This window comes from Chiloscyllium plagiosum, unplaced genomic scaffold, assembly GCF_037043375.1.
Source record: "Chiloscyllium plagiosum isolate Xiang-an unplaced genomic scaffold, Cpla_swu_hap1 HiC_scaffold_11, whole genome shotgun sequence".
In the NCBI taxonomy this organism is placed as follows: Eukaryota; Metazoa; Chordata; class Chondrichthyes; order Orectolobiformes; family Hemiscylliidae; genus Chiloscyllium; species Chiloscyllium plagiosum.
In genome coordinates, this window is record NW_028270149.1 from 19,307,992 (window position 1) to 19,325,776 (window position 17,785).

General features: G+C 41.6%; 1 protein-coding gene across 1 annotated transcript in view; it reads right to left on the minus strand.

Annotated features, from left to right (window-relative positions):
- tmem255a (transmembrane protein 255A) overlaps positions 1-17,785 on the minus strand; it is a 75,903-nt gene that overhangs the window by 36,732 nt on the left and 21,386 nt on the right. The window contains exon 5 of the mRNA XM_043705071.2: positions 3,617-3,697. Within this exon, the coding sequence (XP_043561006.1) occupies positions 3,617-3,697 (81 nt within the window). The remainder of the gene's footprint in view (positions 1-3,616; positions 3,698-17,785) is intronic.

Genomic DNA, 17,785 nt, shown 5'->3' on the forward strand with positions numbered 1-17,785 from the left:
GTCCAGCTCCAACAATATTTAAGAAGTTTGACACCATCCTGGACAAAACAGCCCACTTGCTTGGCATCATCCCATCTACCAGCTTCAATATTCATTTACTTCACCATTGAAACACAGTAGCAGCAGTGTGTACTATCCACAAGATACACTCCTGCTACTCACCAAGGCTCTTTAGACAGCACCTGGGACTGCTACCAGCTAGATGGACAAGGACCGCAGATACATGGGGACACCCTTCAATGCACCCACCAGCTAGACTTGGAAACATATCACTGTCGCTCCACAGTTGTTGAATCAAAGTCCTGGCACACTCTTGTAACAGCATTGTGGATGTACGTACACCACATGGACTGCACCTATTCAACGTGGCAGCTCACCACCACCACCTTTTCTAGGGCAATTAGGGATGGGCAATAAATGCTAGTCCAGCCAGCGATGCCCATATCCTGTGAAAGAATAAAGAAAACAATACTCATCCTTTCCAAAAAAAATTCTGAAGAAACGCACAATTGCTGTAACTGTAATCTCTCACTCTGAGCATCGTCCCAGTGAATTTACATAGAAGACTGATATCCTTTTGCAAATGGGGTATTTAAACCAGCACAGAGTACTCTAGCCAAATCAATGTCTTATACAAATGCTCCCTTATATTCTTGCTTTCAATTCAATGTCCTACATACAAGGGCAATCAAAATAGGATCGGTTATAAAGGCAATACAGATGTAACCTGATTACATTAAAAGGTGTCATCTTTTTGATAAGATGCCCAACCAAGGACCTTAAGTTAACCCTCGAGTACATCACTATGATGTGTAAATGGCTCCGGGGATGTATAAATGCTGGTCTCGTCTCCTATGATGTATTAAGCGTACAAATGAAATACATAATACTTCACATCAACTACATTATTTCTTTTTTTTAAATCTCAACTGTTTTCTCCTTGTCTTCCTGTTAAATCAATCATTTGTTTACTCTCAAGTACATTGTCTCCCAATTACTTACTCCAACTCGCTAATTTCTAGCTGTTACTTCATGCTTGAAGCCCCTTCGAATAACCCCACAACCCCTATACCAACTGTGTCCCACTTAGCAATGAAGGGTTACTAAGGCCTTTGCAACCCTAGCTGACCCATTCCATCTTTTCATTAACTCTGCTTCCCAGTAAATCACCAAGAGCAGGGGTTAGTTGGCATCCTGGCTTTAAATGAAATTGGATTTATTGGTGACAACTCCATGTCCCCTTACTGAAACCTTATTGTCTGGCTACACTTTCATTATTTGCTTTATCCAAGAACACCAGGATGTTGATGTGGAATTCATCACCAAAACCAGCTTAGCATCTCTTCCTCCATTCTCAGAAACCCTATTTTCCTTGAAAGGGTTCATCTTGTTGCATCCTTCATTTAATCAGGCGGAAGCCTAATAAAGTTATGAACTTACTGCCTTCTTTTAATGCATCCTATCTTTTAAAAAATCAAAATTGGTTTAAATTATCACAAGAGCAACCCCAAAATTTGCACCAAGGTATCTTTGGTGCCTGAACTTTTGAACTGAGCAATTTCTCCATTTCGATTTCTACCTTATGGCCTTGTGTATCTTTGAGTTTACTGCTGTCCTTAAACCCCTCTGCAATTATTCATACACATTTCCTTGGCATCTTCATCTTCCACGAGCCTCTCTGCTTCCATAATCTTTCACAAATTGATCTTGTCATACTCCTCACTTTCCTCAGCTCTGTAACCTTTGCAATCCCAACTTTCATCAATACATCACAGGAAGTCACTCAAGTCGCTTTGACTTGTTGGGCCAAAGGGCATGTTTCCATACTGTAGGGAATCTAATCTAAATGCACTTTCAAATTTCCAAACTGCTAATCTCTAGCTCCTCTCTTTACCATTGGTTTGTTGGAACATCAGCCAACTCAACCTGCACCTTTGACGCTCTTGTCGCCAACAAAACAATTAGGTCAGAATGTAATGACAGAGGAGGCTATGGCTCATAGATTGACAACAAGCCATATGGGAGATGGGTAGGTGTTATGAGGTGGTGTGGATAGGGCATAGAGTGTGTGTGGAGCATTAGAAGGTATGAACGATGACAGCTTTTTGTTCTTTCCACAGCTGTGATGATGTTCCCCCTCATGTTTCTGAGTGGACAGGGTACTAGGATCATTATGTACACCAGAAATTAAACTCTAAACCTCACTTCCTTGCTCGCTTCACCTTCCCCAGGAATTACAGCTGTGAGGTGTATCAGTCCCTGGTGTTGAGGCCATGTCCTCACCTGCTTCTACTGCTTCCCCTTGCTGACAAAACCAAAAGGTTCTCGAGGGCCCTGCTGCTATCCAACTCCAAACCAAAGTTGTTCCCATGGCCACTCAGACTCACTTTATTCCAAATCACTGAGAAATGGCAGATGGAGTTCAACCTGGAAAAATGCGAAGTGATGCATTTTGGAAGGTCGAACTCGAATGCTGAATATAGGATTAAAGACAGGATTCTTGGCAGTGTGGAGGAACAGAGGGATCTGGATGTGCAAGTACATAGATCCCTCAAAGTTGCCACCCAAGTGGATAGGGTTGTTAAGAAAGCATATGGTGTTTTGGCTTTCATTAACAGGGGGATCGAGTTTAAGAGCCGTGAGGTTTTGCTGCAGCTCTACATGTCCTGGTGAGACCACACTTGGAATATTGTGTACAGTTCTGGTTGCCCTACTATAGGAAAGATACAGAGGCTTTGGAGAGGGTGCAAAGAAGGTTTACCAGGATGCTGCCTGGATTGGAGGGCTTGCCTTATGAAGAAAGGCTGAATAAGCTCAGACTTTTCTCTCTGGAGAGAAGGAGGAAGAGAGGAGACCTGATCGAGCTGTACAAAATAATGAGAGGAATAGATAGAGTCAATAGCCAGAGACTTTTCCCCAGGGCAGGATTGACTGGTACAAGGAGTCATAGTTTGAAGATATTAAGAGAAAGGTATAAAGGAGATCATCAGAGGTAGGTTCTTTACGCAGAGAGTTGTGAATGCATGGAATGTGTTGCCAGTTGACATGGTGGAAGCAAAGTCACTGGGGACATTTAAGCAACTGCTGGACATGCACATGGATAGCAGTGAGTTGAGGGGTGCGTAGGTTAAGTTACTATATTTTACATTAGGATTAAATCTCGGCACAACATCGTGGGCCTAAGAGCCTCTTCTGTGCTGTACATTTCTATGTTCTTATAATGGCATTAGTCCACTGGCAGGAAGCTAACCCACCAGATGAGGAGTGCAATAAGCAAACCCTGGCTTGTCTGCTCGCAGTGGGGAGCAGGTGTCCTTATGAAAAGACACCTCTAGCATCATTAAGTATCTGAAATGGCACATGATCTGGTGGGTCTTCCCAAAAGGAAAGGATGTAGGGGCATCTTGTCTGCTCTTCAGCCAGCAGCAGGGATACAGCGGGTTAGACTAAAATGAAGGGTAGGAAACAAACTGAAGAAATGGGAAGTTTTTACAAAATCTGTACACATGCTTGACAGCTTTCAGGTTTGTTAAATGTGAGCTGCATCCAAGAGCAACATTGAGCATTCAGAAATATCGACACTGTGACAATACTGAGCCATCATGGGCTAACATACCTCTGCATTGTAGTCATCTGAAGGATTAGAGGTATCACTGGAATAATACTGACATCTCCCTGCATGGAAGGGTTTGATATCCTGTCGCAAAAGAAGGCAACGTTACTACTTTCTAATGTAACTGAGATCGGCTCAACTCTCATCACGTGAAACAGACAAGACTTTGAAGAACAAATTTAATTTCAATCTTTTCAACAACAGCATCAAATAGATTGTTTCAGTGCGTAGAATGGGACTGAAAGGTTGTACATGTTGCGAACCAATCAACACCGTTTCATCCTGCATTGTAAATTCTTGAGATTGTTGGAATTTTGGCATTCTTGCATCTGTCCTAATGTGTGCAAAATTTCAGTAATAGGTCTCTCTTTTCAATGATATTCAATAATATCAAAATTTAAGACTTCTTTGGTAGCGGTTAGGAAGTCAAATTCTATATAGTTGTAGTTTTGGTTTCTGTATCCATGTACATGCTATAAACTGAGTGCAATGAGGGCTCACTAGACTACTCCCTGGGATGACTGGGCTGTTTTAGGAGGAGAAAATGAGGAAATTGGGCCGGTTTTCTTGAATTTCAAAGAAAACGAAGTGATCTCATTGAAACTTGCAAAATTCATACAGGGTGTGATAGGGTAGATGTAGGTAAAATGTTTTCCCTGGCTGTTGAGTCTAGAATCAAAGGAGATAATCTCAGGAAAGAAAGCAGGCCATTTAAACTGAGATGAGGAGGATTGTTTTCCCTCCACTCAGAGGGTGGTGAATCTTTAGAATTCTCCACTCCAGAGAGCTGTGGAAATTCAGTCACTGAGCAGGGTCCAGGCAGAAATCGATGGATTTTGTGAGATTAATGACATTGAGGGACATGGAGATAGCACACTGAGGGAGATGATCAGCCATGATGTGATTAAATGTTGGAGTAGGCTTGATGGTTTGAAAGGTCCACTTCCATTCCAACAAAATGTAAAAGAGCCAAACCCAGACTATCGGATATTTTCCCTTGTGTGTTCAAAGAACATGTTTGATGTGAACACCTGGAACTTTCCCTAGGGGCACTGACTACTCTGATCTACCTCTCCCACTCTGAAGGTTCTGGTCAGGATGTCCCAACTTTCACATTGTCCTGGGATCTTATTTCCTAACGTTGCGATGGCTAGAAGTGAACGAACACTGTTAAGACCAGAAGACATAGGAGAGGAAGTAAGGCCATTCAGCCCACCCAGTCCACTCCACCATTTAATCATGGCAGTTGGGCATTCCAACTCCACTTACCTGCACTCTCCCTATAGCCCTTAATTCCTTGCGAGATCAAGAATTTGTCATTCTCTGCCTTGAAGACATTTAACGTCCTGGTCTCAACTGCATTTTGTGGCAATGAATTCCACAGGCCCATCACTCTCTGGCTGAAGAAATGACTCCTTATTCCCATTCTAAATTGACCCCCTCTAATTCTAAGGCTGTGCCCACGGGTCCTAGTCTCCCCACCTAACGGAAACAATTTCCCAGCGTCCACCCTTTCTAAGCCAATCATTATCTTGTAAGTTTCTATTAGATCGCCCCTCAACCTTCTAAACTCGAATGAATACAATCCCAGGATCCTCAGCTGATCATATGTTAGGCCTGCCATTCCAGGGATCATCTGTGTGAATCTCCGCTGGACATGCCCCAGTGCCAGTATGTCCTTCCTGAGGTATGGGGCCCAAAATTGGATGCAGTATTCTAAATGGGGCCTAATTAGAGCTTTTAAAAGTCTCAGAAGCACATCACTGCTTTTATATTCCGATCGTCTTGAGATAAATGACAACATTACATTTGCTATCTTAATCATGGACTCAAACTGCAAATTAACCTTTCGAGAATCCTGGACCAGCACTCCCAGATCCCTTTGTATTTTGGCTTTATGAATTTTCGCACTGTTTAGAAAATAGTCCATGCCTGTATTCTTTTTTCCAAAGTGCAAGACATCGCATTTGCTCATGTTGAATTTCATCAGCCATTTCCTGGACCACTCTCCTAAATGGTCTAAATCTTTCTGCAGCCTCCCCACCTCCTCAGTACTGTCTGCCTGTCCATCTATCTTTGTAGCATTGGTGAACTTCGCCAGAATGCTGCTCAGTTGTCAAAATGTCCTTGGAAACCCCATTCTCAGTGTTCAACATAGTGCATTACAGCTGAAGGCAGAAATCCTTTTGAGAGGGAGGGAAGAAATGAGATCCATAAACTGAGGCGGCAGCAAAGGAAGGACAGAAATATTAGCTTCATCTCTGCATGGGGCACTTGTGAAGTACCAATTTAAGTTGAGAGTTGGTGGGGCACAGTGGCAGGAAGAAAAGACAAATAGGGAGTATATTTCAGACAGTCTTCTCGATCAGTATGATGTGGATCCAATCAGGAATCAGACTATTTGAATCTGGTGGCGTGTAATGAGGCAGGTTTAATAAGTGACACTAGAATAAAAGATTCCCATAGAAAACACAGTCACCATAAAATGGCAGAATTTAACATTCTGTTTAAGAGGAAAGAACTTGGGTCAGAAACAAATGTGTTAATTTAAATAAGGCTAATTACAAAAGGAGTGTGGGCAGGTCTGGAGTGAACTGGGAAAGACATTGAGTAACAAAGATGGTTGAGGAATAATGATAGACATTTAAGAAATTCATTCTGGGCTTACAGCGAAGATATGTTCCAGTGAGTAAACAGGATTCCAGAAAGAATCTAGAAAGGGGATAATCAAACATGGTAAAACAGGAAGTTAAGGATAGTGTCAAATTTAAAAGAAAAGTGTCAAAAATTAGCAGTAAACAAAAGGATGGGTAAAGTTTTAAAAGCCAGCAAACAATGATGAAAGAGAAAAAAAGAGGGAGAAAAAAACTTAAGTAAATTTCCAATGAATATTAAGACAGACAACAATAGCTTCTTTAGAGAAGCCAAATTGAACACAGGTCCATTAGAGAATGAGGCTGGGGAAATGAAAATACTTTGCATCAGTCTTCACAATAGACTAATAGCATTTCAAAATGACTAAATAATCAAAAGGACAAAAGGAGGTGAGGAAATAAGTACAATGACTATCATTAGAGAAAACAAATGGTGGGAAACAAATGGACTGAAGAGCAATAGGTCCCCTCAACCTGATAGGATGCACCCCAGAGTATAAAAGGAAGTAGGTATGGAGTTAGTGGAAGGTAGTAATCTTCCAAGAATCATTAGATTCTGGAAAAACGTTCCAGAGGATTGGAAAACTGCTGATATAACACCTTTATTTAAAATGGGACAGAGATTTTAAAAAGGTAACGATAGGCCAGTTAGCTTAACATCTGTTTTTGGGAAAACTTTAGAGTCTATTATAAAGGATGTAACAACAGGGCATTTAGAGAGACATAATATGATCAAGCAGAGGCAGCATGGCTTCATGAAGGGGAAGTCTTTGAGGAGGTAACAGGCAGGACAGATAGTTTTCAGGTTGGTAAACTGTAACTACTAGCTAGCCCACAATTTCATTACAATATATATTAATGACTATTGCCGAGTTTGCGGATGACACAAATGGAAAGGTGGTATTGATTGGAATTTAGAAGAATGAGAGGCAATCTCATTGAGACATAGAAGATTCTTAGAGGAGTTAATGCAGAAAGGTGGTTTCCCCCTGTGGGAGAGTCTAGGACCTGAGGGCATTATCTCAGAATATGGGCTTTTTTTAGATTAGATTACTTACAGTGTGGAAACAGGCCCTTCGGCCCAACAAGTCCACACCGACTCACCGAAGCGTACCACAGACCCATTCCCCTACATTTATCCCTTCACCTAACACTACGGGCAATTTAGCATGGCCAATTCACCTAATCTGCACATTTTTGGATTGTGGGAGGAAACCGGAGCACCCGGAGGAAACCCACGCAGACACAGGGAGAATGTGCAAAACTCCACACAGAGAGTCGCCTGAGGCAGGAATTGAACCCGGGTCTCTGGCGCCGTGAGGCAGCAGTGCTAACCACTGTGCCACGGGGCCGCCCACCGGGCTTGCACATTTAAAACAGAGACGAGGGAGAATTTCTTCTATCAGACTGTTATGAATTTGTGGAATCCTTTACCACAGAAGCTGTTAAAGCTGGGTCATTGAGTCTATTCAAGGCTGATTTGGATAGATTTTTAATCAGTAAGAGAATCAAGGGAAAGGGGAAAGTGGAGTTAAGGATGATCAGATCAGCATGGTATCACTGAATTGCCAGAGCAGATTCAGTGGGGCTGAATGGCCTCCCTCTGCTTCTACATGTTCTGGTCCTAGGAGGAAGAATGCCAACACCCATGCAGATGGATGGAGGGATAGCAAACAGGAGATTGTTGGAATAATTAAAATCTGGGTTGGAGTGGCTTGCAGAAAATCCAAAGCTGTTTAATTTTCCTCACTATTCAAGTTGTAAGCTTGTTAGTTGTGAGGAACAGAAGTACTGTAAGTGACCAGAATACATGGCTAACAGATATGGACATGGTAAGGTAACTTCATTGACAAACTGATAACTGCTATCTACAGTCACAAATGGCCACAAACCACCCATACATGATTCACATCTCTTTTTCAGATATAGCGACTTTTGAGTGAAATGGGCAATAGAAGTTAGAAAAAATGTCATTGCCCTCTTTCTTCCTCCTCTATTTTAGATAATATAACGCTTACTTTATTGAGCATTCCAAAATATTGGAGGACGCACTAGCGTATCAAAAATCACAAGCTTCTGGAGGACGCAACATACTCCAAGCGACTATGTCTTCAGCAATTCAAGCTTCTTTTGTGAAAGTGGGTTTATTTCTGAGATCGGACAAATATGGAGCATGCAGTAGCAACAGATTAAGCTCCAAGACTGTGTCCTGCTGATCATCTAGTCATTTCCACAAATTATGAACTCATATTGAAGGTTGGTTTTAAAGTGGTCAGCTGTTTCAAACCTGCCGGTCAGCTCGAGTGTTAAACTTAGGGTGGAATTTCCAATTGTCAGTACCCCCTGGATTGGTACAGCTCAATTTACGCTCTAAACTATAACTTCTGTAGATTATAGGGTAGCACGGTGGTTATCACTGCTGTGTCACAGCTCCAGGGACCCAGGTTCAATTCCCACCTCTGGCAACTATCTGTATGGAGATTGCACATTCTCCCAGTGTCTGCGTGGGTTTCCTCCGGGTGTTCCGGTTTCTTCCCACATTCAAAAGATGTGCAGGTCAGGTGAATTGGTCATGCTAAATTGCCCATAGTATAAGGTAAATTAGTCAGGGGTAAATATAGGGTAGGGGAATGGGTCTGGGTGGGTTACTCTTCAGAGGGTCAGTGTGGACTTGTTGGGCCACATGGCCTGTTTCCATACCATAGGGGATCTAATCAGATTAGAGCGTAATGCCAAATTCAGGAGAATCCTCTGTAGCACCAGCAAGATCATTGCAATTCCAGTCAGATTATTATCTGGAAAAATTTAGGAAATGGATCTAGACTTCCACAATTTTATTTTGCATTGGTCCTTACCATCAAAGAAGCAACTATTCCATCAAAGAGGTATAGTCTTAAAATGAAAGCTGAGATAGTTAGAGGGCAATATCAGGCATCTTCACACAAAAAGACAGAAGAAGTCCTTAGAACGATTACCAGATTTCAGCTAAATAACCATCTAGCTAGCTAGGAGAAAACTACAGATGTTTGCTGATTTGAGTTTTACAACCACCAGAGATAGAAACAGAGGCCTGAAACAGCCATGGTGATGTTAAAGCAGATCCTAATAGTCAGGGCTGGAGAGCAGTCCGGAGGTGCTTAGAAGTCAATAAGAATACTCCAGAAGCAGAAAGCTGTGTGAGTATCAGAGAGGAAGACATCTTACAAGGATGTTGAAGACATAAGTTGAGGGAACCCATGTGAAGTAAGTGAGTTAAGTCAGTAGTTTGAGTTAAGGGTCTCAAGGAGAATTGTGAAATGAAGAAAGTAATATCTAGTGAATGTACAGCAAAGTGCCAAAACAAAACCATGCCAGTTGAGTGAGAAGCTTTAGCGTCAAGAAGAGTCACACTTCCCTCAGGTTTTAGTGTCTGTAAGGGTATTACTGGCACAAAAGGGATGGAAATCTTTTTCTGATGTTTGGAGTGAGATTATTCCAATGATTCTTGTATAGTGTCGTAAAGTTTGTTCAGTTTTTCTTTTGCATAACACACTTGTATGTTCTCCTGTTAAAAGTACGTTGACAGCCTCTTGTGAAGATGTTCAGTTACTGACCTCCACAGTAAACAGTAAAAATAAAACTGTAGTCTACCAAGGTAGTTTTCACTCTGAAATTGGACTTATCCAATAAGATCACCAACTAGGCTTATAACATAACAAAAATCTTGTACAATTTACACCAAGAAATGGAACATGTTATACTTTTGAGCTCAGAAAGAGGATGATATTAGTTCTCAATACTTTTTCAAAGAAAACTCAAAGATGCTTTATAGAGAAATGAAAAGCAAGAGGTTAACAAAAAAAGCAGAAGGTCTATAAGAGACCAAAATAGGGGTGGATGGTGTGTCGCACATGTGTGCATGCGTTTGCATGTGCACATGTACCTTGCATTTGTCATGAGAAACACAAGCTCCAAACCTCTTAATATTCCCTCCTTCACTATGTTTATCCCACTCAACATTTCACACTTTCCTTAAGCCACAACATCTGTTCCTCATGACAAATGCAAGGTAACGAGGAACAGATGTTGTGGCTTAAGGAAAGTGTGAAATGTTGAGTGGGATAAACATAGTGAAGGAGGAAATATTAAGAGGTTTGGAGCTTGTGTGAAATATATCCCAGGTTGCAAAGAGATGGGACAAAATAGTGGAACCTGACCAATATAAGAAAATAAGACATAGGAGCAGAAATTAGGCCATTCAGCCCATCGACTCTGCTCCGCTATTCAATCATGGCCGATAAGTTTCCTTACCCCATTCTCCTGCTTTTTCCCTTGATCCCCATGACAATCAAGAACCTATCTATCTCAGTCTTAAATATACTCAGTGAACTGACTTCACCAGCCTTGTGGCAGTGAATTCCATAGATTCACTACTCTCTGGCTGAAGAAGTTTCTCCTTATCTCCATTCTAAAAGGTCTTCCCTTTACTCTGAGGCTGTCCCTTTGGGACATAGTTACTCCTACCAAAGGAAACACCTTCCCAAAATCCACTCTGTCCAGGCCATTCAGTATTCTGTATGTTTCAATTAGATCCCCCTTCATCCTTCTAAACGCTACTGAATATAGACTTAGAGATCTCAAACATTCCTTAAACGTTAAGCTGTTCATTCTTGGGACCATTCTAGTGAATCTCTTCTGAACATGCTCCAGAGCCAATACGTCATTCTTGAGATGTGGGGCCCAAAACTGCACACAATACTCCAAATGTGGTCTGACCAGAGTCTTACAGAGCCTCAGAAGTACATCCCTGCTTTTATATTCAAGTCCTCTCAAAATAGATGCCATCATTGCATTTGCCTTCCGAACTACTGACTCGGCCTGCAAGTTTACCTTGAGAGAATCCTGGACTAGAACTTCCAAGTCTCTTTGCACTTCAGACTTCTGAATTTTCTCCTCATTTAGGAAATAGTTCATGCCTCTATTCTTCCTACCAAAGTGCATGATATCACACTTGCTCAGTTGCAGGCATGGTGCCTGAGGACTATTCGTGTTATCCATTTGGTTAGACTAGATCATCTCCCCATCTAACTTCAGTGTTTATTGGAAAACAATCTGAGGGACTGTATTACTCACCATTCAGAAAGTCACAGATTAATCAAAAATAATTATTACGGATTTAATAAGGGAAGGTCACATCTAATGGTGTTGATTTTTTTTGCGTAAAAAGGAAGAGTGATGAGGGTTGTACAATTCTTAGGGTCAGCACAGATTCAATCAAGTTTTTTGACAAGGTCTGAGATGACAGGCTGGTCAAAAGAGTAAAAGCCTGTATAGGTCGAGGAAAAGTGGCAAGTTGGATCCAAAATTATAGGAAGTAATGAGTAACAGTCAATGGGCATTTTTGTGAATGGAAATTAATGTTTGAGATTTCAGCATAGGAGACATAATTTGAATGTTTGCAGACGATATTTAAAAATGACTATGATTTAATGAGGCAGAAAATTACAGTAAAATAAAACAAAGAACTACCGCGGTGAAGATCCGAAACAAATGAAAACAGAAACAGATGGAGAAACTCAGCAGGTCTGGCTGCATCTGTGGAGTGAAAGCAGAGTTAATATCGAGTCCACTGACCCTTATTCAGCAATTGTTTTTGTTTGTTGTAGAAAAACCTATAGGAAGGTACCAACGGTCAGCACGGCAAAGAAATGGCAAATGGAATTAAAAAGAAGTGGAATTCAGAGAGAATAAGGTAACTCATTAGGGAGGGTAAACAAGGCAAGAGAATATACAGCAAGTGGTTGGATACTGAGAAGTAGAGGAGCTGATTGCACGTACACAAATCCTGGAAGGTTATGCCAGGTAAACATGCTGGTTATGAAGGCCTACAGAATTATTTCATTCATTGGAAGAGGGATAGAATTTCAAAGCAGGGAAGTTATGCTATCAAACCAGTTAGGCCACATCTAGAGTACTGTGTCCAGTTCTGATCACATTGTAGGGAAGATATGTGCAAGACAGTACAGAGTTTTACGATAGACTACAGAAGTTGAGCCTTTTTCTTCAGAATGTAAATCCTTCTTCAGAATGAAAGGAGATAAACGGAGGTGCACAAAAATGATTGAGACAGCTGTCAGTAAATATCAGGTGATATACTTCGATGAAAAATAAGTTATACTTGGAATGGGGAAAGAACTATGTAATGTACAACCAAAGGATTTGGAAGCGCAGATTCACAACACACTAAAAACATTAGCATCCCAAATTGCTAAGGCCATTTAAAAATGCACTCAAGGAACACCAGTCATAGAGATGTACAGCACGGAAACAGACCCTTCAGTCCAACACGTCCATGCCGACCAGATATCCCAACCCAATCTAATCCCACCTGCCAGCACCCAACCTATATCCCTCCGAACCTTTCCTATTCATATATCCATCCAGATGCCTTTAAAATGTTGCAATTGTACCAGCCTCCCACCACTTCCTCTGGCAGCTCATTCCATACACATACCACCCTGTGTGAAAACGTTGCCCCTCAGGTCCCTTTTATATCTTTCCCCTCTCACCCTAAACCTATGCCTTCTAGTTCTGGACTCCCCCACCCCAGGGAAATGACTTTGTCTATTTATCCTAACCATGCCCCTCATTATTTTATAAACCTCTATAAGGTCACCCCTTGGACACCGACACTCCCAGGAAAACAACCCCAGCCTGTTCAGCCTCTCCCTATAACTCACATCTTCCAACCCTGGCAACATCCATGTAAATCTTTTCTGAACCATTTCAAGTTTCATAACAGCTTTCCAATAGAAAGAAGACCAGAATTGCATGCAATATTCCAACAGTGGCCTAAACAATGTCCTGTACAGCCGCAACATGACCTCCCAACTCCTATACTCAATACTCTGACCAATAAACATACCAAATGCCTTCTTCACTATCCTATCTACCTGCGAATCCACTTTCAAGGAGCTATGTACCTGCACTCCAAGGTCTCTTTGTTCAGCAACACCCCTGAGGACCTTACCATTAAGTGTATAAATCCTATTAAAATTTGCTTTCACAAAATGCAGCACCTCACATTTATCTAGATTAAACTCCATCTGCCAATTCTCAGCCCATTGGCCCATCTGATCAAGATCCCATTGTAATCCAAGGTGACCTTCTTTACTGTCCACTACACCTTCAATTTTGGTGTCATAAGCAAATTTACTAACTATATCTTATGCTCACATCCAAATAATTTTTCTAAATGCCCAAAAGTAGTGGACCCAGCACCGATCCTTGTGGCATTCCACTGGTCACAGGCCTCCAGTCGGAAAACAATCCTCCACCACCACCTTCTGTCTTCTACCTTTGAGCCACTTCTGTATCCAAATGGTGAGTTCTCCCTGTATTATAGAGTCATAGAATCAGAGATGTACAGACCCTTCCGTCCAACCCGTCCATGCCGACCAGATATCCCAACCCAATCTAGTCCCACCTGCCAGCACCCAGCCCATATCCCTCCAAACCCTTCCTATTCATATACCCGTCCAAATGCCTCTTAAATGTTGCAATTGTACCAGCCTCCACCATTTCCTCTTGCAGCTCATTCTATACAGGTACCAACCTCTGAAAAGGTTGCCCCGAAGTCTCTTTTATATCTTTCTCCTCTCACCCTAAACCTATGCCCTCCAGTTCTGGACTCCCCGACCCCAGGAAAAAGACTCTGCCTACTTACCCTATCCGTGCCCCTCATAATTTTGTAAATCTCTATAAGGTCACCCCTCAGCTTCCGACACTCCAGGGAAAACAGACCCAGCCTGTTCAGCCTCTCCCTATAGCTCAAATCCTCCAACCCTGGCAACACCCTTTTAAATCTCTTCTGAACCTTTTCAAGTTTCACAACATCTTTCCGAGAGGTAGGAGACCAGAATTGCACGCAATATTCCAACAGTGGCCTAACCAATGTCCTGTATAGCCGTAACATGACCTCCCAACCCCTATACTCAATACTCTGACCAATAAAGGGAAGCATACCAAACAGCGCCTTCACTATCCTATCTACCTGTGATTTCACTTTCAAGGAGCTATGAACCTGCACTCCAAGGTCTCTTTGTTCAGCAACACTCCCTAGGACCTTACCATGAAGTGTATAAGTCCTGCTAAGATTTGCTTTCCAAAATGCAGCACCTCGCATTTATCTGAATTAAACTCCATCTGCCACTTCTCAGCCCATTGGCCCATCTGGTCAAGATCCTGTAGTAATCTGAGGTAACCCTCTTCGCTGTCCACTGCACCTCCAATTTTGGTGTCATCTGCAAACTTACTTACTGTACCTCTTATGCTCACATCCAAATCATTTATGATAAAAAGTAGAGGACCCAGCACTGATCCTTGTGGCACTCCACTGGTCACAGGCCTCCAGTCTGAAAAATCACCCTCCACCACCACCCTCTGTCTTCTACCTTTGTGCCAGTTCTGTATCCAAATGCCTAGTTCTCCCTGTATTCCATGAGATCTAACCTTGCTAATCAGTCTCCCATGGGGAACCTTGTCGAACACCTTATTGAAGTCCATTTAGATCACATCTACTGCTCTGCCCTCATCAATCCTCTTTGTTACTTCTTCAAAAAGCTCAATTAAGTTTGAGAGACATGATTTCCCACGCACAAAGCCATGTTGACTATCCCTAATCAGTCCTTGCCTTTCCAAATACATGTACATGCTGTCCCTCAGGATTCCCTCCAACAACTTGCCCACCACCAACATCAGGCTCACTGGTCTATAGTTCCGTGGCTTGTCTTTACCACCTTGCTAAGCGGTTTCGCATGGGGAACCTTGTCGAACGCCTTACTGAAGTCCATGTAGATCACATCTACCACTCTGCCCTCATTAATCCTCTTTGTTACCTCTTCAAAAAACTCAATCAAGTTTGTGAGACATAATGGTAATCCAAGATGGAGGACAGGAAAAATTTCTGGTTGTAACAGCTGTTCCTTTTTCAGGTTTTTTTTTTAGGTCAAATAGCAAAATGTTTAGAATATTAAAATACAGATTCAGAGGTGAATCAAAACAAGCCTTTAGCAAGACCACAATTAGAGTGTTACATGGGAAGGATGCTGATATCAGAGAGGGGGTTTGGTTGAGATTCACTAGGGTGCTGGCTGGCAGGCGCTATTAATATGGGCACCGGAGTGGAGCAACTTAAATGCTTTTCACTGTATTTTTTGTAAAAATACAAGGGACAATAAATTATTATTCTACAAATATGAAGGTTCAAAAATATTTGGTAATTTTTACAAGAAAGGGACAATTTGAAGAAGTTGTTTCAAATTATGAAAATGTAAGGGAGGGACCAATATAGATGGAAAGTAGCTTTGCAGTGACTGAAGGTTCTAAACCAAAGAGACAAAAAAAAACAAGATTAAATGGAAGTATTTCAGACAACGAAGAGGGAAAATGGCTGTTTACACATAGGAGTGTGAGGCACGTTGAAATGGAAGCACAGACCATGACAACTTTACGTATTGATAATTGCGGGGAGGGGTAAGAAAAGAACATGGCAGGAGCTTAGGGTTATGCTGCTTGTGTGGAACATAATCACTAAAGAGTAAATGGCCTGTAATGGAGCTACCAATTTTAGGAAATCCAATGCAAAAAAGGAAGACTACCTGAAGCTCTTCATGAATACTGTGCAATGGAACTTCAAGACTGACAAAAAGAGTATTTCACTATTGCTTTCTTCTCAATCCAAAGACACATTCAGCCCAATAAATAGCCTACCTATGCATGGACATTGCCAAAATTGAAGGTTTTGAGTTATAGGGAGAAGCTGAATAGGCTGGGGCTATTTTCCCTGGAGCATCGAAGATGAAGGGTGATCTTATTGAGGTTTATAAAATCATGATGGGCATGGAGAAGATGAATAGCCAACATCTTTTCCCCACGGTAGGGGAGTCCAAAAGTAGAGGGCATAGATTTAAGGTGAGAGGAGAAAGATATAGAATGGACCTACATGGCAACTTTTTCATGCAGAGGGTGATGCCTGTATGGAATTAACTGCCAGAGAACGTGGTGGAGGCTGATACAATTACAACATTTAAAAGGCATCTGAATGAGTACATGAAGAGGATGGGTTTAGTGGGATATGGGCCGAACGCTGACAAATGGGACAAAATGTAGGATATCTGGTCAGCATGGACGAGTAGGACCAAAGGGTGTGTTTCTGTGCCATACATCTCTGACTCTATGAGAAGCCATTTCTCCAGTGATATTGAATTTAGCGGAAGTTAGGATTCAAAAGGTGACATTATGAGTGGAAACTCAGTCTGCTGCTAAAGATTTGAGAGCCATCATTTAAAAAAAAATATGAGAATGTAAGCATTGCAGGTAAAGTCAGCATCTGTAACTCATTGTCAGAAACTGAATGGCTTGCTTAACCATTTCGGAATGCTGTTAAGAGTCAGTCACATTGCTGTGGCTCTGGAGACACATATGGGTCAGACCAGGTAAGGACAGGAAGTTACATCGTCGAAAGGGCATTCACAACCAGATGGGTTTTTAAAATGACAAAAAAAAAGTGACAGTTTCACGGCCAACATCGAGGTTAGCTCTCAATCCATACATTTCATTAATTTTGTTTCATTCACTCGTGAGTCATGCTTGTCACTGACTGGCTATCACTAACTGAATTTAACTTTCACCAGTTGCCATGGTGAGATTTGAACGCATCCATCAGAATATTAGGCTGGGCCTGTGAAGTTACCAGCTCAACTACATTACCATTATTCCAGCATTTCCCTTCAGTGAGCAGTTTGTTAATTGACCTTCCTGCAACTGTATTAATGGCCCTTTGTAAAAAGCAAAGCAAGTTTCGCCTTTAAAATGAAGTGACTAAGTAGGTGAATAATCATTGGACAGTACTTGAATGAAGGGATCCACTTTTTGTTCAGAAGACAAACTGTTCAAGTTAAAAGATTAAAAAGAATTAATTTAGAATAAAATAACAGAAAAGAGAGTGAATGTCTATACAACAGATTCATAAAAGCAGAATTTTGATAGTCTCTGTTTGGGCTCAGAAATAAAATTGTGCATGTGCAAAAGGCAGAATACAACCACAGAATATTTACCCTAGACTTCTTCATTTCCATAATTTACATGAAGAAAAAACAAATCAAGAGCAGGAGTAGGCCATTCAGCCACTCTAGCCTGCTCTACCATTCAATAAAATAGTGGCTGATCGGAGTCTAACTTCAAATCCACATTCTTGCCTATCCCTGATAATCTTTCACCCCATTGGTCCACAAGAATCTAAACATATCTGGCTCAAAAAAATACTTCCAGGGCTCTGCTTCCACCACCCTTTCAGGGAGAAAGTTCCAAAGACTCACGACCCTCTAAGAATAAATTTGCCTCATCTTTGTTTCAAAAGTTAAAAATCACACAACACTATGTTATGGTCCAATAGATTTATTTGGAAGTACAAGTTTTTGGAGCGCCGCCCCTTCATCAGGTAGCTACCTGGTGAAGGAGCAGCACTCCAAAAGCTAGT